The 21,591-nt window shown below is 48.3% G+C and overlaps 2 protein-coding genes across 7 annotated transcripts in view; one reads left to right on the top strand and one right to left on the bottom strand.

Moving 5' to 3' along the window:
• The window catches only part of Orp8 (Oxysterol-binding protein-related protein 8), a 128,321-nt gene extending 108,451 nt beyond the window's left edge, over positions 1 to 19,870 (bottom strand). For all 6 annotated transcript variants that reach the window (XM_075887011.1, XM_075887012.1, XM_075887013.1 and 3 more), the window contains exons 1-2: positions 19,725 to 19,870; positions 19,114 to 19,153 (exon numbers count right to left, since the gene is read on the bottom strand). In XM_075887011.1, coding sequence (XP_075743126.1) covers positions 19,114 to 19,153; positions 19,725 to 19,736 — 52 coding nt within the window. In that variant the 5' untranslated portion in view covers positions 19,737 to 19,870. The remainder of the gene's footprint in view (positions 1 to 19,113; positions 19,154 to 19,724) is intronic.
• Positions 19,871 to 20,354: 484 nt separating this feature from the next.
• Positions 20,355 to 21,203, top strand: Vps25 (vacuolar protein sorting 25). The gene has a single exon (XM_037421835.2). It carries the CDS (start codon positions 20,496 to 20,498, stop codon positions 21,024 to 21,026), a length of 531 nt encoding a protein of 176 aa, XP_037277732.1. The 5' UTR covers positions 20,355 to 20,495; the 3' UTR covers positions 21,027 to 21,203.
• Positions 21,204 to 21,591: the final 388 nt, after the last annotated feature.

Here is a 21,591-nt window from a genome sequence, read left to right as displayed (position 1 = left end):
AACGCGCGGAGTGGCGGTCCACGCGTCTGGAACTTGCAGTGATCAAGGGACGATAGCCAAGATCCACCAGGCCATAACGAGCTCCTATATGTTATCTGAGAGAGACATGTGGTGACGATGTGGTCCTTACGTTGAGCGAGAAAGAAGGTGGACGTCTCATTTCGAGTGGTGTTTAGGGACGACCTCTAGACTGCACTCGTATGTCGCCTTCAAGGAGCTTGCGTTTCAAAGAACTGCCCCTCTTTCATGAAAGTGGACGGCTACACGGAGTGTCTTCAGCGCTGACTGTATACGTATACTTTGAAGACGACCCGTCTCTGTGGTGCTCTCCCATCTATTGTTTGTAAATGGGTACATACGATTAATATTTCTGAGCAAATTCAACTACCGCATTTACTCGCGCACTACCAACGAAGATTAACACTGGGTATCTTTGGCTAAAAGATCGCTAACCTTGTCTAACTATTGCGAAAGCTGGGTTGCGGTATTGCTAAACCATGGTCAGTGTTGCCTAAATGACGCTTACTTGCAAGTTCGCTTGCGCACGCTCATCCATAGGAGTTATTACACCAACATCGCCTTAATTCAATATCAATGGAATCGAGTCCACCAAAATCGTAAAGCGAAGCGCTTTCTCTAGCTATTTCGGCTTTATTCGCCCGTTTTCGTGGTCAGCATAGCTAGTGGTTGAAGCATGGTAGTCACGCACTATTGGTTTTTCTCTCTAATTAATGAAAACGCAACGCCAGTGAAAGAGGAGGTAGAGGAAAGCAACTGTGAGCCGGTGCAACGCTTGATTGGGGGCGGCGCATAACGCTACCGCAGCGCAAGCTTCCGTGCAACACTATACTCTGTTTCATAAGTTCCCTTCAGCACTGTGGAAGCTACAGGACCCCTCAGCCAATAAGAAGGGTGATTAGCCCCATCCACAAGTATTAATCCGCGCCATGTCGTCTACCCACCGTCTTCACGGCGTCTGCTCGCCGAATTGTTTATACACACTGATTGCAGATAAGGCTGCCTTGAACCGAGAAACAAGCAGTCACACCAGAAATTCGAAGCGTGGATTTGTTGCTCTCCTGAAGATCGGTATAGACGCTCATGCCGGCGGATAACTTGCACTTTGTAGCTGCTTCTCTCCGACGCTATTTCCTGTTTCTCGTATAACTGCTTCTCTGTCGACGCATTCATTCGCGTCTCTCGCTGCGATGCTTCTTTGCCCTCTTTTCTTTGTTTCCATCTAAGGAGGAGGGAGGAGGAAAAAACCTTTATTGATGCTGGCTGTGCCAGATAGCCCTTATCCCCACCGGGCTGGTTGACATCCCTAGTCCGGGACGTCATTAGTCGAGGCCGCCACCCGAGCCCGCTGGACTTGAGTTCACTGTTCCTGTAGTGTGGAGCTATTGAGTAGGGTCGTCTCCCAGTCCTCTTTGGTGGGGTTGGGAAAGGGGGTTAATTTTGGGTTCACTTGGCAGGCCCAGACCATATGGTAAGTGTTGGCCACTTCCCCACAGTACTGGCACTGCCCACCTATTTTTGGGTCGTAATATTTGAGTATGGCTGAACAGAGCAGCGTGTTTGTCTGTACGCGCCGCAGGACGCGCTCCTCCGTTTTCGAGAGTCCCTTCGCTGGTGCGGGATACAAGCGGCGTTGCTCAATGTAGTATTCTTTGATTTCTCGAAACCGTACGTGTTAAAGGTGTGGGACGTTCAGGTCTATCAGGGTAATGGGGAGCTTCCCGGGAAGTAAGCACGCGGGCCGCTGCATGTGCAGCCTCGTTACCCCGTAGACCCTGATGTCCCGGAGTCCATATAAGACGTTCTGGGGTAGGATCGCGGTTCCTGATGCTGAATTTTAAAAGACTATTAGCCAATGGAGAGATTTCTCCTGCAAGATAGCTCTCGCAGGCTCTTCGAGAGTCTAACTATTCGTTTTGAGTTTGGATGGGATACTGCCAGTGAAATGGCCACCTGCTCCGCCTTACTTGAGCTTGTGGCTTTGAAAGTGAGGCCGTCCACCTGCGTTCCTTGATGTATTACCGTTGCCGTGTAGTATCCCCTAGGTGACGGTCCGGCCACATCGACGTAGTAGACACCATTACGGGAGCCAAGCCATTGTTCAAGAGCCTCAGCGCGCACTTGCCTTCTACCCTGGTGCGCCTCCCTGGTCATATTGCGGGGAAGCGGGCGCACCCAGAGTTTTGTTCTCCAAAGTTCAGCAATACGCTCCGCGTTTTCAATTTCGCATTTGTGCCAGATCAAGAGACGGTCCAGTAGGCGCCGCCCGGGGGGCGTCTGCGTAAGACGCGTATATTGATTTGTGAGGTGGGCTTCTTGGAGCTCTAGTATAGAGTTAAAGACTCCCAATGCAGAGAGTTTCTGATTTGAAGTGCTGATGGGTAAATCAAGTGCGCGCTTAATTACTTTCTTAAGAATAGCATCAACTCTGTTCTCTTCGTGTTTAGTCATTCGTAAGTATACGGTATTGAATATAGAATCCTGCTAGTTACAAAAGCATGGACGAGCCGAATCGCTTCCCTTCCTCGTAGCCCCCCGCGCTTGTTTGACACTCGGCGGATCATGTGCATCTAAGGAAGATCCGACGCGCGCACGAAATGCTGTGCCATGTTGCATGTCCGTCGGAGATGCAGCGTTCCCGACCTGGCGACGCAGCCCAAGCCCAGCCTCGGCGCGTTTCTTAGCAGGCGCTTCTAAGCAAGCAGCATATCTCGCTAATAATGACAAACCATATATCTGATGTTTTATCCTCGGAGTAAGATGAAAAGAAAATCTATGGCGCATTTCACCGTTCAGTTGTTGTTGTCAGAGCAGTGGGCGTAGAGCAAGTTCAGATCGCAGCGGGCGGTCACTTCTGCGCGGGCGCTGTCATGTTGATTTGTAAACACAGTTTTTAGCGGTAAGTGATAAAAATAATTTTTTATGCGTACGAACTAAATGCGCAGAATCAACGCATCACATATCGCTGTGACGTAACACATACCAAACAAACGCTAATTTTAGTCAACCCGCGGTCAATTTTAATGCACTTATTATATCTGGGACTATGTTTTGCAGCGCAAGTGTGTGGCTTTCTTACGCCCCCGTAGTGCTGAACCATATAGTGGCGAAACAGAGTATAGCGATTGCACCCCACTTTCGACCCGGCATGCGCCGCGGGAGGGCACCAGCAGCGCATGCATGCAAGCATAATGCCGTTGCAGAAGAGCGCTAATTAACGCAGGCCCCTCGCGATTGGGAGCTTGACGTGCGCACGGTCCCATGAGTCGTGCAACACGCGTTATTAAGCGCGATGGCGGAAAGACATCACAAAACATGGGCGCTATGCTCTCGTGGCCGTCGCCGCTTTCACGAGCCGCGGCTGATCGACTGCGTCGGCGTGCCGCAATCCATGGCGATTGATTGATATGTGGGGTTTAACGTCCCAAAACCGCTATATGATTGTGAGAGACGCCGTAGTGGAGGGCTCCGGAAATTTAGACCACCTGGGGTTCTTTAACGTGCACCCAAATCTGAGCACACAGGCCTACATCATTTCCGCCTCCATCGGAAAATGCAGCTGCCGCAGCCGGGATTCGAACCCGCGTCCTGCGGGTCAGAAGCCGGGTACCTTAGCCACTAGACCATCACGGCGGGGCAACAATCCATGGCGAGCGTATCATGTAAACGACTTGAAGCCCAAGGTTCGCGAGCATTTCCACTCGCAGTATGGCGGATGCATGCATGGGAGACAGTTCCCGACCTGTCAGTGGCGTGCACCTGTGGGCGTATAAGAGGTATTCACTATGCTCTTCCCGTCAGGCGGCGCCAGCGAGTGCGCCGCCATAGAGTTACTGTATATGCTACATTTGGGTAGCATATATAGGTAGCGTATACAGCGACTCTATACGCCATCGTAACCACGGTCCGTCAGCGATCCTGCGTATGACAGCGTGCTATATGGAGGCGCTGCACCTCGATTGATATGTGGGGTTTAACGTCCCAAAACCACCATATGATTATGAGAGACGCCGTAGTGGAGGGCTCCGGAAATTTAGACCACCTGGGGTTCTTTAACGTGCACCCAAATCGGCGGCGCTGCACCTCACTAAACAGTTTTCTTCGATAAAATGTTAACGTAAGACGTGCTACCCATAACTTTCGTTGTAGTATACGACGACGACTTTAGCGCGCGAGACCACAAGCACGGCTATACTGCCCAACTATATATATATATATATATATATATATATATATATATATATATATATATATATATATATATATATATATATATATATATATGACGTCACATGACTAGCTCCAGTAAGTCTCAGGTCAGTATGCAGCCGTCGCAGTTGTTCAGTGTCAACGACACAATGAGAAACACAGCAGCACGATCTTAAGCAAAACTGATAACCGGCCTAGTTGGAAGGAATTCCTTCTTTTTTTAGCCACTTTGCGTGAAACCAGCAATGAATAAGGTATTATTTCTGCCCGCGTGAATATTTCCTTCGTCCTAATTTGTTTCGCGCAAAATGGCTATAGAAGATGAAAGCATTATATTGCATTCTGAACACGTCATATATGTACACGAACGCACGATGACCCGGGCCAATTGCCCCGGCACTGTTTGCGACGTACTGTCTGTATCGTTCGTCCGTTCGTGTCTTAGTTTCGTTAAAACACCACTGCGTGAAAATAAAGAAATAGAGAAGAAAAAAATTGAACGGCCGGTCGGAACGAGAAAACGAAAGATGATGGATAAGCCTCTTATAGATTTCTTATGAAACAGGAGTCAATGCCGAAACACAAGGTGCGTAATACAATATCCGGCGGCCACTACTATAGGAAGTAATTAAATTCTTACCGTCTATCTGGGGTGTAAGCGACATATGTCTCAATACGCGAATGCGTTTCGCCACCTCGCCTGCCTAATACTAACGTCTATACCAGCGTGCGCGGCGATATGTCGTCATGATCCTTTCAAACGACGTATAGCTATACAGTGGACTAGGAAGCGACAGTCGCACAACGGGAACTGACCATTTGCAAAGCGATCTCTGCGGCGACAACTTAAGGAGGCAGCGCTGCCCTTCCAACGGGGCGCGAACGTGACGTAAATTCCCCGACACCTGGCTCTCCTTGTCACTCTCTCTGATATACACTGTATGCTTTCGCCAAAGCCTCCTCCTTCGACGAAGCCACATAGTAGAGAGGCTGGAAAAGCGTTCTAGCCTCTGTACATATAGACTTGGTTTCCTCGAGCGGAAATAACCACTAGCGCATATACTCAAGCTGCGATTAACGAGTCCGCACACTCCCGAAAGATTCCTCCGGCAAACTCGGACGACCTTTCTTCAAACGCCTTCACTGCGGAGCAGATTCAACCCTGGCTGACATTCTTCTCGGGGGCACAGTTCGCAACACCGAAAGGAGCCGCACATTCACGGAGGCAATTTCCGGACGCCAAGCCTCCACGGCACCTCCAGTTCCCTTCCGAGTCACGGGCACTATACGCAGCAGGGACTTTGAGGCCTTAAGCACGACGTCGCTAAGGACGTCGATCTCGCCATTCAAGCACAGGCCCTCATGACCTGGAGGCCTACCCAAAAAGACGAGTGGCGTATCCTGCCGTCAAGTTGTCCCTGCGAGCTCTGGACGTCGATCTCGTCATTCAAGCACAGGCCCACATGACCTGGAGGCCTACCCAAAAAGACGAGTGGCGTATCCTGCCGTCAAGTTGTCCCTGCGAGCTCCTTTCTTTTCATAGAAGACAATATAGTTACTGTATTTAGCATACCCATAGGTAGCACAGTTGCGCCTAAGTCTACCTAGCAACCACAGTTATGCGGCGAAGCCACTCTTCCTTTCTGCAGGTGACACGTCTACCACGTGGCCGACATGTTTGGCATGTCCAAGACTGCTGATTAACCTGGCATTCGATGACCATGTCTCAGTTCGCTGCAGCAAGGCGTCCATATATAAACAAAACATGGCCCAAGCCTAAGCTTTTTCACAGCGCATGGTTGGTAGCGGCTTTTGGAATAGAGACGCGCAACTCTGCTACCTAAAGGTAGTATATACAGTAACTCTGTATATATATAGGCCGACTTAAGCCGATGTCAAGCAAATGTTCGACGTACCACCACTTTTGTTCAAAGGGGTTTACAACATCCATTACTGTTACACTGTACAAAGCGGCGAGTTCCGATTTCAGGTTATTGTAAAATGCAGCTTAACTAAATCTGTCAATTCAGAAAAAAGGTATTGCTCCGCAGAGGGACTTTAAAAGTAACACATTATACCAGAAAAACACAAGTGCATACTTGAAGTCAGCACACAAATACAAACTCAGCAAGTTTCATCAAACTCAATCAACATTTTTTTTTAATTTAAAGAGCAGTGTCACCCCTTAAAGCACAAATAATTTCACGTTGAGTTAATCCATTACTACAGCACTGTAAGTGTGTCGAACGTTGTTTCAACGATTAATGATTGATTGATATGTGGGGTTTAACGTCCCAAAAGCACCATATGATTATGAGAGACGCCATATAGTGGAGGGCTCCGGAAATTTTGACCACCTAGAGTTTTTTAACGTGCACCCAAATCTGAGCACACGGACCTACAGCATTTCCGCCTCCATCGAAAATGCAGCCGCCGCAGCCGGGATTCGTTCCCGAGACCTGCGGGTAAGCATGTTTCAACGATTAAGACGCAGCCTCAGAACGAGAAGTCCACATCACGCAGCGCACAATACGAGCGTCAAGGTAATGTATCCGAGCTCTCGAATGATGCAGCCAGATCTTCAATACCCTTTCTTACAGAAAAAAACAGCAACAACAAATATGCAATCGTAACGGGCAACACAGCCACTGCATCAGTGTCATGTAGTACGGGTAATGAAAAGGGGATTCGGCTACAGCGCACTCCACTCACCGTGCACGCACATTCCTTCGGGTATAGTTCGTAGCCTCGGCAGCTGCGGCCAGGGAACGCGCCAACAAAGCGGCTCACGTCCAACTCTACGACTCACGGGGCGCCGGATGGTAGCAGCACAGCGCGTCGCGACGATACTCCCTCCGACAAGAATCGTATCCGCGACCGAAGACTTCGCCGCGTCCGTCGTCCTCGTCTTGCGCCTCTTATTCCAACATCCAAAAACGTTGCGGAGGCCCATGGCGTCGGTCGCGCGATCGTGTATACAGCACACTGCGGTTAACGCAATGGCGTGTCGTATACACTTGTAAACAAAACCACTGGCGATCCAGTGCGCGCTTCAAGATAGCCGAGTGACAAGAGGAGGTGGTGATGCTCACGGTGTCACACAAGGGGATTCCCGGCGTATAGCTTCCTTCGAGATAGCAGCGTGGAGACTCCCAGATTGTAGCGAAGTGTCTATACACTTGAGGCGGATTTGGAACCTTTTTTTGGGGAGCCGCTGTTTCCGGCATTTCAGCTTCGAGGTGTATGACGTTGTCGCCGCAGCGTGCACACGACACGTAACGCACACGTCGAAATTCTCCACCTGCGCAGACGCGTAAACAGGCTTATTCTGTTCTCAAAGGCCAAATACGTATACTACGTCAGCCACGCACCGCCCGAAAAAAAAAAAACCAAAAACATGCCCGGGCGCAATTGCGTGGTTCCTTCGTTACGGAGACAGGGGAGCGGTCGCGAGGACCCGTGGTGGACGAAAACAGCCGCGACTTTCCGGACTTCCCGGGTCACGAAGGGCTTTTGAAGCTCGTAGAGAGAACGTCTCCGGATGAAAAGACGTACGCAAGTAAGAAAAGAAAAAAAGTAAACGCGAAGAAGCTCGTTGTGGTGCTTCGCTAAGAGACATCGCGACAGCCCCCCCTTCGGTGTCTTCCCTTTTCTTTCCACGGACAAAAAGCTCCGTTACGTATTTCGCGCTACAGACGTCACCTCGCTAGAGCGTGGGCGGTCCGAGAGGCCAATTTGCAGCATCCCACTCGCAGACCGTCGCCAAAACGATACAAGCGTCTCCATCCCTCGCTCCTCATATTCCCCTCTCCCCTTTCTTTCTCTAATCCGCGAACGCCTTTTTTTTTTTTTTTTGAAATCACGAAGTGCCGATGCTTCCAGCGTGCGTGTCGGGTCGACACCCTAATAGGGCGCGAGAAATCACCTCCGCACAGAAAGCAAATCCAAGGACGCATTCACAAGTGGCCTGACCGGCACGCCGTCAGGATCGGGCTCTCTGCGACGCACAGCCATCAATATCTGTCCGTCCTTATTTAGTCCTCGTTACGGCAGTTGCGCTGTGTCTCATAATGCGCAACGACTGACCCAAGAGTTTAACGGCCAAAATTTTAAGCTATATATCTCGTGTACAGGCCATATATTGCTTTTTTTGTCTCATCTTGCCCGAATACGTGGTCAGAGCAGACAGCGCCGAAATCCCGCGACGTCCCGGGTCGCCGATGTTCAAAAGCGGCGTGGCCACTCGTCTTCACGTTTTTGACGGCCAAAGTTCTTCATGGTGCCGCCGCTCATTCCACTATGAAACCATAAAGTGAGCAGAGTTTAGACTTGCAAACAATGAGGACGTATAGTGGAGAACATGATGATTGATTTTATATAAGGAGTTCAACGCCCCGAAACCACCATATGATTATGAGAGACGCCGTAGTGGAGGGCTCCAGGGTAACGAACATATATAAACACAAGTTGGTTCAAGCTAGAGCACGTGCCTGCTTCATGCCCGCTCGGAGAGCGGCATTGGCGAATCCTGCGCGGAAATGCACGCGTGAAGTTGGCTTCTCCTAATACGACCTCTTACTGCGGAGAAGCCAGCTTTCGCGACGACAAAAAAACATTTCCCAAGCCACGAACGCACGCACTTGGAAATCGAGTGCGTCGCCTGAGAAGACATGCCGTAAACCAGAGCGTTATGAAAGGCTTATAAAAAGCCTCGTCAAACGCGATAAATTTACCTTCAGCGACCCGCCACGTCGGCACGAATGACGCAAGGGGTGATCATCCCGCGATGACATGAGCATATGACGTCAACGCGACGTCCCTCATCACCCAAATCTGTGACGTCATCGTTACGTCACATAACGTGGCATCGCATAATGACGTAGATAACAATAAATCGACAGAGAAGAAAAATACGATGGCGTTCGCCTTTTAATCGTCTTAAGCGAACGCATAAGAAACGCTACCGAGTTTGCTCTGCCCCGAGAAATCGCGGCTGAAATGGGTAGAAATGATTGCCATACTCCTTTACAGGCAAGAGGCCCAGGAAAACTGTCTTTTAAAAATAATAACAATAAAATTAACGCGAGCCTTGTTCCTTCAGTGTCTGCCCGCGATAACACTCCCCGCGACGCGGACTGAAAGGGAAACATTACGCTACACACTCAACAGCGCGCAGCGAGTGATCCCGACCGACTCGTTCTCTCTTCCTGCTGTACAGTCGGCTCTGATCGGCGACTGGGCCCCGCCGCGGTGGTCTAGTGGCTAAGGTACTCGGCTGCTGACCCGCAAGTCGCGGGTTGAAATCCCGGCTGCGGCGGCTGCATTTCAGATGGAGGCGGAAATGTCGTAGGGCCGTGTGCTCAGATTTGGGTGCACGTTAAAGAACCCCAGGTGGTCGAAATTTCCGCAGCCCTCCACTACGGCGTCTCTCATAATCATATGTTGGTTTTGGGACGTTAAACCCCACAAATCAATCAATGATCGGCGACTGGCTGAGACGAGATCCGCTTTTCGCAGCGGTGCACCGAGCCCACAGGACGTGATCTGCGTCGCCTCATTACGCAACCAAAACACGAAAGTCTCGTTATCGTTTATTCACAAGCCAGACACTCCCCCGATATAATTAAAGAATGTAAACAAAGGAAAACCGAGATACCGCGCAGTATGTAACCGAGACGCTATAAACCCCCGCGCTGCGCCGCTGTTGCGACACCGTCCAACAAAACAGTCTTTTTAGCGACACGATATGAACAAAAGAAAAAGGTGAATTTCTGTCGCCGAGTGCCCGGATGCGAAGTGGCGGAAGCATCAGCCGCACTACAGTGTTAACGAGATGTGACGCAAAGGACAGCGAGAGCAATCAAGGCGAGCTGCAGCCTGCTCGGAAAAATTTCCCCTTTCGGCGCATGCGCAGTTCACCGCGACAGTCTTACGGGAACGGAGAGAGAATATATTGATTGATATGTGGGGTTTAACGTCCCAAAACCACCATTTGATTATGAGAGACGCCGTAGTGGAGGACTCCGGAAATTTCGACCACCTGGGGTTCTTTAACGTGCACCCAAATCTGAGCACACGGGCCTACAACATTTCCGCCTCCATCGGAAATGCAGCCGCCGCAGCCGGGATTTGAACCCGCGACCTGCGGGTCAGTAGCCGAGTACCTTAGCCACTAGACCACCGCGGCGGGGCCGGAGAGAGAATATAAACCGCCGGGAGAGAAAAGCAGCGCGAGGCTGGGCCGACAAAAATCAAGATTCGGGGCTTCCTCCTTTTTTTCTGCTCTCCGTTTTTTTTTTAACTACTAATTACGCGATGCGAACGGCTCCTAATTTGTCTTTGTGCAATGCATTCCTGGTAACTAAGCCACGTTTGCCTTTTTTTTTTCTGTCGCTTCGCTTTCGGCGTTATATCCCTTGCACTAGCTGCTCCCGACAAAGAACGTGACCTAATTCAGAAATCGGCGCCCCAGACCACGAGGGACTGTAAGGACTCGGGCGGCGACGACTGGGAATAAAGAGCGGGGGGTGGTGCGGGGTGAGTGGCGTAATAGCGTGCGTTACGTACGCGGTAGTGCATATAGGACAACCGATGGCTCCGGCCTGGAAGCTCTCTTGAGACGTGCCTCGAGCGGCCGAGCTACGTCACAGACCAATCACGCTAAGTATATTCATCTAGAAGTGCGTACGGGCCCTCCCACACGACGCAATAAAAAAGAAAAAAAGAGGGGCGTCGTTCGGTGTAATAATACGTATAGGCGTGGAGACCCTGGCATGACTGCATGCGGGCGGCTTGCAGGCAAGATCAGTGCAACCCGATTGTGCAGTTTGTGATCGCAAGGGCAAAGTTAGTTCTGGGTGTTTATTCGAAACTATACTTATCTATTCAGGAGAGCTGCTTCTTCGGCAAGTTGGTTTTTGCATGAAATAGTTACCAGCGCAAAAAAAAAAAGAAATGGCACGAAAAAAAAAAGGAGGAACGCGAAGGAAACGAAACAGGTGGAATATGTACTATCATTTTCACATTTTGTTCCATTTCTATTTCTTTCACTTTTAAGAGAAAACAAGGTATTATACCTTTCGCATTTTCTTTTCAAATTTCAGAGTTATAGGTCAAATTTCAGAGTTATAGGCGCCGGTGTGGTGGTGTGCCAAAGCTCAAGGATATACTCCGCTTTACAAACAGGTACTTCCACATACAGCATGGCTGAGTAGGAGGAAATGAAAAGAAACGTGTAGCCAGCTTCACTTCGCGAACACTCAAAACGGCTAAGCTGGTGCACCCCCCTTCGTGATGGTGGTTTGAGGACTAAAAGAGACGCCCGATTTCTGCAGCCGAACAAGAAGCACGGCAGAGGGGGGGAAAGTGGGATGAAATAAAACAGAACCTCCCACCCCATCGACCCCTTCGTCAGGCTCACGCTCCATCGTGCTCATGAGCCTCTTTGGTTCAGCCTTTCCAACGAGCCTCGACATATTTCCAACGACACCTTTTATTGGTTCTTATTGGTTCAGCCTTTCCAACGACACGTCTTATTGGTTCACCCATTCCAACGAGCCCCGAAACTTCCCCTCGCGCTCGTCTTATTGGTTACAGCCTTTCCACCGAGCCTCACTCTCGCCCATCATGGCGCGGCGCAGACCTGCATCTCCTGCGAGTTCCACTCTATAGTTCGCCCCGCCACGAGACTTCGCTACCAGCGCTACGCCAACGGACGGGCAAGCCCCGACGAAGAACAGCTTGGCTGCTTAGATGAGGCAATGAAGTTGCTTGGCGGTATTGGGTACGCACGAACACGGTCGGCAGGTTAATTGTTTAACGTCCCAGAGCGACGCGGAATATGAGAGGAGCCGTAGTGGAGGCACGCCGATAATTTCGACCCTCTGGGACTGTTTAAAGTGCAATGACACCGCGCGGTGTACCATGGCCTGCATAGGCCTGACCACATGTGCACGTCACGCGTTGGCGCGCTGCAACGCGTATACTCGCGGTCGAGCGACCGCCGCAGCCGGCACCGAGCCAGTGCCTTCCGGGTCAGCACGGCCGTGCATGCACCTTAACAAGCGAGCCACCGCGGCGAAGGAGAAACAATGAGCGTGGACAATGCAGGCACAAAATGTTTTACATAACAGCTCGGAGAAGAAGACTTACGGAATTTAAGTGAAAAAGGGCAAGAATGTATAGGATGGCATGTTCTCGATGCGAAAAAAAAAAAAAAAGACGTGCAGAAGTGAAGATTAATGAAAAAATACCGTCAGGCCGACCACGCGAAAAATTGTCGGGATCTTGTAGACAAGTCGAACTACAGTTTACAGCAACAAAATCATATACTCACGCTGTTAATGATACTGTAATTCGTGATTTGTTCGGTGCTTATGTTGCCTTGCTGGGTGACAGCGATGTAGCAAGCGTTAGTGTAAAGACATCGATACATACGTGTAGCTTTTAACCTGTTATACGGCTGTAAGAAAATCGGAAATCGTATGTTTTGGGTAAGTTCGTGACGAAAAATGCAAAGAGCAAACAGGGGTTAGGGAGGAGTATAGAAAATTAGAGCCCTCCCCCCGGAAAGTGTAAGTTTCGTGTGTATATACACACGCACACATACGAACGCACGCACGGAAAGTACGGGCAATAAACAACAAATGCACATTTCTTAGATATCGGTGACACGGGCAAGTGTAAATTGAACATGCTGTGACATTACGGTGAATGTGATTACGAGGAGGGGCGAAGGGGAGGCCGTAAAAGTCAAGAGTTCGACGAAAGTTCGTCTGACGTATTAATTGCTGGGGTTTAATTCCCCAACACCACAATATGAAAGATTACGAGGAACTCCATATAGTAGAGGGCTTCGTAAATTTCGACAGCCTGGTGCTCTCTAACGCGCACTTTGATCTGTCAACACGCGTGCCTCGAGCATTTTTCGTCTCCGCCGGAAATGCGCTCGCCGCGACGTGGATTCGATCCCGCAACCTTTGTGTAAGCAGTCGAGCACGATAAGCCCTGGAACTCCGTGACGGGCAAAGCTCGTCTGGTAAGTCAGCATGTTGCGCTTATAAAAATTACGATCACTGAACAACTCCAGGAGCATTTTTTTTTTTTTTGACGTTTCGAAACTTGCGCGTGTACACGGTGCGCAATGCAAGGAACGTAGCACCGTTGGCCAGTTACGTGAGCTAGGTATATAGTGAACAATGAACGCTATAGCCTTCGTAACGCCCAAACTGATCTTAGTGACTCGGTCAGTGACCGTAATTTTGAGAAGTACAGGAGACTTTAATGTATGGGTTCACAAAAAGCTACATGGTATAGCAAGCACCTTACTCACGAGGCGTTGACAAGACATGCGTATACATTGCCAAAGTTTGGCTTCGCTTATTCAAGGCAAAATTGTTACAAATTGCCTTGGGGTACAAGACTTGCAAACAATCACCGGAAGAAACACACCAGCAAGCATTATTAATAAGCACAGAGTGCGATGTCACATGTCGTTCTACGTGGATTCCAAGATTATACAGAATTATGAGCCCTCTCTGAAAGTTCTAGTGGTGCGCAGCGAATGAATAAGTAAATAAATAAATGAAAATTATTTATTGCAGAAGGAACGAAATGAGTTTGAAATTAACCGGAGCAGAGACTGAAGCAGGCATATTTCGAGAACCTGTACGCCAAAATTGCACTAAATACGAGAAAGCCCTCTTAAAAATATAGCGTCACCCGCTTTCTGCGCGAGCATAAAGTTTCGGAGGCTGAATTGAATTAGAGAAAGGTTGAACCATTTTCCTTGCACTAATAGCTACTTTTTTTTTTTTCAAATTTTCCGCCCCGACTGAGCGAAAATGTGAGCTTCAAAAGAAAACAAAAAAAAACTAAATACGCTTCGCCAGTATAAACCGGTTGCGGTGGCGATCTTTAGTGCTCATTACAAACACCTCGACGCCAGCACACGTCCGTTCTTTCGTTGCGCAATAACACTATAGGCTGGTTTCCCCAGCGGGACACGAAGAACATGCCACTCGAAGTATTGTGTAACCAAGCGGAACGTACGCCGACTCGATAAATGGAGAATATCGCACCGTCACATTCACGTTTTTTTTTTTTTTTTTCCTTTAAAAGAGACTATGCTGCGGCACCATTTTTCAATCGCCTTATGTATACTTCGTCCCTTCGATCTACGCTGTAAAAGAGAGAGAGCACGCACCGAAACTCAGAGCGCACTTAGAAGTGTGGCAGCTTGGGCTAGTTGGTATGGCATAACGATAGTTGAAGCGCGAGAACAGAACGACGACACAGAGACAGTGTCATTCGTGTCCTTCTTGTCTGTGTGTCGTCGTTCTGTTCTCGCGCTATAACTATCGTTAGAACGCACACACCGACCTCTCACGGTGCCCAGCCGGTGATCGGAAGGCCGCGGTTTTAGTCCCGGACGCGGCGGTCCAGTTTCGACGAAGGCGATGCTCCTGAACGCCTGATGCCATCAAAACTGCAGGAGCCTTCCACGCGTCATAACCACATCGCGGTTTTGGCTCGTAAAGCCCCCGACATTATTAACAAATGCGCACTTGTTCCCTTGTCCCCTGTACGCAGGAAAACCGCCTGTTGTTTATATGATGGCGTTTGACGTCCCAAAACCATTACATAATCGTGAGAGACGCCGTCGTGGAGGACTCCGGAAATTTCGACCACCTGGGGTTCTTGAACGTGCACCCAAATCTGAGTACACGGGTCTATAGAGCATTTTCGCCCGCATCAAAAATGCGGCCGCCGCGAAGATTGCCTCTTGGAACTGTATACAGTAAAGCAGTAGCAATTATACAAAAGCTAATACGTGATTACATTTCCTGTTCTGGTATTTCAAAGCCGGCCTTCTCTTTGGATAATGCGTTATCCCAAAGTTACGGGTCCGGTCCCTATAGGAGCGGCAAGTCGTTTTCCGTTTTCTTCGTCCCCATCAATCCATTTCAGTTTTTGTCATAATTACTCTATTGGCGCCACTATATTGTGCTCAGCAAATAAATGACACCTCCATTCATGGCCCTTCCCTCCTTTGCGTGGGCGTATAAAGTTATACGTCCGATTTCGTGTGAGTAGTGCAAATCAGTGCGTTAAGCGCGTAAATCACACTGCGTTTTTATTTGTTAGCGCATCTGTTGGGCCGCTGATATAGCTAAATCGTTCAATTCCGGGCAGTCTTACAGGTGGCAGTCGCTCCATAGTCACATTACGCCACATCTTTTTTGTTTGTTTGTTTGCACCGGGAAGGGGCGCAAAAGTATCCATAGGTTATTCGAGCCAAAACCACGTTACGACTATTATACACGCCGTAGAGGAGAGCGACAGAAATTTCGACCACGTGGTGTTCTTAAACGTGCACCGACATCGCACTGAGCAACGGGCCTCCAGAAATTCGTCTCCATCGAAATGGGTCCACGGCATCGAACCCGCGACCTTCCGGTCGGCCACCGAGAACAGCAACTGCATGGCGTACCAGCGAGGCGCGGACATGCGTGCAGCAATAGCGTCACCAGCTGTGTATCAAACACAGTCAAGTATAGTAGTTAGTATACGTCGCGCTTATACACTCCACTCTGCACGCAACCTCATCGGACAACAAACACCACTCACACCTGCCACTCATCGAGTTACGCACAATCACCTTGCGCAACAGCCATCGCCGCTGACACGGATCTCGAGTGGTGAGGAGAAGGGGGGGGGGGGGGGGGGTACTCTGCACAGTCGACAACTTGCGAGGACGCATGCTGCTGATAGCGGCATTCGTTATAGTCATTCAACCTCTTACCCCGAGAGAACGAGGGTGACCGTTCGCCTGTATGGCACCTGAGCGCAGACGCGAGAGATCGCAGCATTGCCTCGAAGCGCGTGAAATGCGCACTTCGACGCAAGTCCTTCGACGATTCTTGACGTGAACCAGTGGCGTAATCAGAGAGTTTGTTTCGGTGCGGGCACTTCCTTGGCCTATGGAGCGAGAGCCGGGTAGGCAAGAGTGCTCGAGTTTCGTTTTAAGCTCCGTCTTCCATGTCAGAAAGGTGTCTCTAAAGGTGCGCATGCCCGGTGCGCCACCCCCTCCCTCGCTAGGCCACTGATGCGAACCATTGAGAGGTATATACACTCCCATCAGACACACTTGCACATTGGAACCTGAAGAGTACATTTGCTCTGGAAATAGAGTTGCTTTAAGAGAACTTTGCACGTCTACCATATTTATTGAAATGCAGTGTTTTTTTTACTGGGTAGGGAGGGGGGGGCACTTTTGCTACCCTCGCATTACAATCAAACACCGAAATGCAAAAATCATTTTTTTTTCTTCCTGTACGCAATCAAGAATTCGCCCCTATGGGTTACAATTCAGTAAATACTCTATGTGTCTACATGAATGCCATTTTTAAATTTTGATGATCTGCAACAATAACACAGAACTGCAATCAATGCCACTGAAAAGTCTTGGCTGCAATGCTAGGAAAGTCACTGAAAAATGAAATTTCGATGATCTCCAACAATAACGCAGGACTGCAATCAATGCTACTGAAAAGTCTTGGCTGCAACGCTAGGAAAGTCACTGAAAAATAAAAGGTCTATCAGAAGCCGTAATGTTGAGCATAAAAGAAAACAATTGCGTAAATGAATACTATTCTATACCCCAGCTACATGCCCTTGTAACCCACACAATTGTGGTGACCTTTAAAGACCATGAACTGGATATTAGCAACTTGTGAGACACTGAAGCATAAATACATAAATAAACACTACAGCTGCTGCTTTAGTTCACTGAGAAAGCCCTCTGCCCTTCTGCCTAGTGGAGAATAGACGACAAGAAGTTTCTTTTTCTGTGCATCACCAAGTTTTTCCCTCCATCTGTTTGACTTTGCCCTTCGTGGGTAAGGTTCTTTTGTTGGGATAATTTTTTTTTTGGTCAGATGGCATTCATCCACACTTGGTGTATGTTTGTGCATGTGCTTTTATATGCCTAACTCCCGACCCCCTTATTATTCCAGTAAAAAGCACACAGTCCATCTTTAGTTGAGCAATATTTAATAGCTGCCATTGTCATGCAAATGCCCACTGTCCTAAATCATATACCAATTTAGCTAAGCGTCAAAATAGTCCGCAGCTAAGTGTCAAAATCGTCCGGTAATTCCATACAGAATTCCTGGACCCATAAGTGTGTCCAGGAAAAAAAAGAAGCTTGAGGTTTATATCCATCAATGGAGAAACTATAACCCAGGTCTTAAAAAGCAGATGCAAGGATTGTAACGAAAATAAACAGCATCATCAGGCTAAGCAGTGGGCAGCAGCACCTCTAAAAACGTGAGATATCAAAACTTAAAAATAAGCTGGTTGAAAGTCTCTTGCAAAAAGCATGTGCAGTAGGAAATAACTATGCTTAAAAATCCAATTTCACATAGTAATTACACAGTCGATTACTGCTATAGACACAGTATGAAACTCTATGTTTCATGCTCGACACACTTATTATTCCTTGGTACCATCCTTCAATACTACAAAAGTTGTCATACTGAAATTCCGAGTAAATTCACCACTGCAACGTCTTCAATGCAGCACCGCCAGATTGGGCACAGTGCCTTTGCCAACTTTCCTAGCCACTAGTTGCGGTGATTGCGGTAATTCACGAAATTGAATTGGTATAAAATTGCGCTGTTCGTTTCATCCTAGGTAATTATCATCACTCTGTTAGTGTTTCATTAATGAACAGTATGCTCCATATTCTATTACTCTCTATTTGTAGAAAGGAATCACACATTTTATTATTTCATAAAATCTATTACCACAATCCTTTTTTTCCGCTCACTTTGGATTCACCCGACACCATACCATTCTGCTCACCATGATCACGTGTACAAGGTCAGCGTACCTCGTCCCAACACCTTAGCATGTTCACAATCATTCCTCCCTAAGACGTCAATAGATTGGAGTAACCTACCTGCATCATTAGTAAGCATCATCGACCCCACTCGATTTAAGAATGCACTAATAAACTGAGAATCGTGAACTGTACTAACCGGCGTAAGTGTTACCGACTGTTTAATGTATTTTTTGTGGTTCTATTTCAGTTGTTTCTTAATAAAGTGTACTCCTTGCATGTAAAACTTTATCATTATATTTATCTTCATGTTAAATGTGTTTACATAATCCTGTATTTATTTTGTTGTTCATCTATATTTCCGCCCCTCCCCTTTATGATGTACAAATGTACCCTGATGGTTTCACAAATAAATAAATAAGTGTAGACTTTTCTACTATTCACAGGCAGCCTGCTTTGGATATGACTTATACATGTGTTTCAACACTTTTCAGCTGTCGTTTGGTGTCATGCAATTGGTCTCCTGGGCCCCAATCAAGCTGTTATTAATATGTCTTCTAGCCCAGGGAAATGTAATATATTTTTTTGTTTTATTCTGGAAATGAAGAAAATGAATAAACGAATGGATACAAAGCGAAGGTGCCACATGCGCGAGCAAAGCTACTGTGCTCACTTACAGAAGCGGTGCAAGTCGTTAGTGCTGACACACGTCGTGAACAGTTACAGCACCGAGCAGTTACAGCACCGAGTGACAGCGTTACCAAGCTTAAACTAAATGAAGAAACCATCCCACTACGTATCGTGTATCAAGTTTCCCTGCAATGCGCGTGCTGAGGTCTGCTAAACGAGGAGCACTGTTGCAGATAAAATCTTGAAAGTGAACACCGGATATTCATCGGGTGTATGTAGGAGAATCTAGATCAGCCATGTAGGTTCACGTTTCGAGCAATGCCAGCTCACAAACAGGGACTTTGTAAACAAAAAAACTGCCACCACTGCACGAATTTGTCGTGCGAGAGTGCGCGCATAAAGTAGACGCTTACCTCCAGACGCGCTGACAGGCCGGCCTTCCTTCATGTGATTCTGAAAGGGAAAAAAAAAGAGAGAGAGAAAGGTGGAATGAGCCGGGTAATGCGAAAGTAACGAACCAAATGCACCATTCGACACACTTGGCTGGTTCGGCGGCAACTCGCCGCTGCCTTTCAAGAAACCCCTTACTGGTCGCTTACTTGCACGGCGTGTACTACGGACGTCCGACCCGAAAATGCCCACCGGTAAAACACTGGCAACTTAAACGTGCACGGGTAATACATTGCCAATCATTCAGAAAGCGTTGTTCTCTAAAAGGAAAGCCCGGTCGCCGGGAATGGTTGACCGGTTGAACACAACCTGATCGATACACCGTCACGGTTTGCGTCTACTTGGCGCCTACCAATTAGCACCGTTACTTTTTGCACCGGTCCATAACCTGGAACATAGACCGCGCAAATTTTAGCCGAAGACGCATGAAGGCAGGCACGCTTTTTTCCCGGAGATCTCATACATAAACGCTCATCTCTTCGCGGCACCGTTCGCACAGCCTTGTAAAGCACACGAGGTTCGCTCGACGATGTAGCAGCGGCGGCCAATCGATGAGGTCGGCCCTGTATCTCACCGTTGAATCCATCACGCCTCCGTCATTGCTTGTAGCAAACACGGACTAGAATTCTGTGGGGACGGCGGGCCAGGAACGAACTGTTCGCCTTTTCGCGCACAGTCTCCAAATCCGCTGCAAACCACGCCACTCCTCTTGATTTCCTCCTTCAGCGACACCTGTTTATCATGCGGAGGCCAAGCGGAACAAGCGGGCCGTGAGTGATATTTTGCCGTCAACGTCAGCGCTAAATGATGGCACAGTCGCCTCAGATGTATAATTAGACCACCGGTAAATTTACCCCGCACGCATTTACTGTATCTATGACTGATAATGAATAAAAATAAAAAACGAACTCAATGTTTAAAACATGGCGGCCGTGACGTACTTTGGGCTCTCGTTTCAAAACTTAAGCGCTTGCAGTGTCGCCTTTGAGATTAGAAACTAAGGCTCAATTTGTAGAGCATTGGACGCGTATTTTTGATCACCTAAATTTTTCATAATTTTAATGCGACTATTACAATTAAATTTTATTAGATTGATTGTCTGTTAGTCATTATTACAAAATGTTTTAATGATTGTCATACTGTTGCGTCTAGCCTCTGAGATTTGTAACTAACAAACGACTAGTAAACGAAGCTAATCCAGGCCAATATGAGTACACGCCCCGTTGAGGAGTTGACAAGTCTGTCTCGGTAATCGTGTTTGAGCTGCCTCGAGCGATTTTCTCATCGTTTCGCGTCCCGTTTACGACGCTAATTTCCTCGTAGTTTACCCAGTTTCGCACGCAGCATGGCGACTGATTTCGAGTGGCCGTGGCAGTACGGCTTCCCTCCGTTCTTCACCCTCCAGCCGACGCTGGCGACGAGGGAGAAGCAGCTCGAAGCGTGGAGCAATCTGATCCTCAACTACCACCGCGCCCACAAGGCGTACGTGCTGGACGTCGCCGAAGCCCTCGCGTCGCCGCTGTTCCACAACAAGGACATCTCCCGAAAGCTCTCGGCGGACTCCCTTAAGGAGATCCTCAAGTACATGAGCTCGAGGGGTCAGGTCGCCTGGACGGACAAGCAGCAGTCGCGCTGCTACGTCTACTGGCGGTCGCCCGAAGAGTGGGGCAAATTGATCCACGACTGGGCCGACGCCACGGGACACCTGAACACCGTGTGCACCTTCTACGAGCTTGTGCAAGGGGACGACACGGCCGACACTGAATTCGCTGGTCTGGACGTGGACCTGCTGCGGCTATCCTTGCAAACGTTAGAGAAGCAAGGAAAAGCCGAGCTCATCTGTTTCGATGGCAGCGATGGCGTCAAGTTCTTTTAATTCATTACGCTCCACGTGAATTTCCGCGTGCCTAACGCGGCAAGTACACCGCACATTTGCTGCCCAGCGTGCCACAGCCTAACTTGTTGTTACCAGTGCGTGAAAAACAAAAACAATGGCTATTGTTGCTTAAATAACATTGGGTATTCGTGAAAATACAAGTTATTTTTTTTTTCATTTCGGATTGCTTGAGTATTTTAAAGCAAATGCAACACACACACGAAGTGGAATAAATAGCGGGTTTTAAGGACCCCTATGTACCGACAATGGCAGGGTTTTATAGTCATGGTATCTAGCCACACGTAAAGGCTGCAATGTACCATATACACGATTGTGTACTCTATTGATGGCTCCGATTAAGCACAGTGATTAAAGGAACCCTGCAACACTTTTTCGAGTGTCGAATGAATTCATTAGAATTTATTGCCTTGAAAATTAACTGCCACACAATATTTTGAATCCCTCAAGTATGAGTGGTGTTAGTTTGCCGCATGCTTTAAACTCTTCCTCTCTCTTTTTGTACCAGGGAGTATGCTTAAAACTATTCAGGGGAGAATTACAAGGG

The sequence above is a fragment of the Rhipicephalus microplus genome, chromosome 2, assembly GCF_043290135.1.
Source record: "Rhipicephalus microplus isolate Deutch F79 chromosome 2, USDA_Rmic, whole genome shotgun sequence".
NCBI lineage: Eukaryota > Metazoa > Arthropoda > Arachnida > Ixodida > Ixodidae > Rhipicephalus > Rhipicephalus microplus.
This window is presented reverse-complemented; position numbering and strand designations above follow the sequence as displayed.

Bases quoted from the DNA above. Each gene is read 5' to 3' on its own strand.
- Vps25 (XM_037421835.2), top strand. From the start codon at position 20,496: ATGGCGACTGATTTCGAGTGGCCGTGGCAGTACGGCTTCCCTCCGTTC.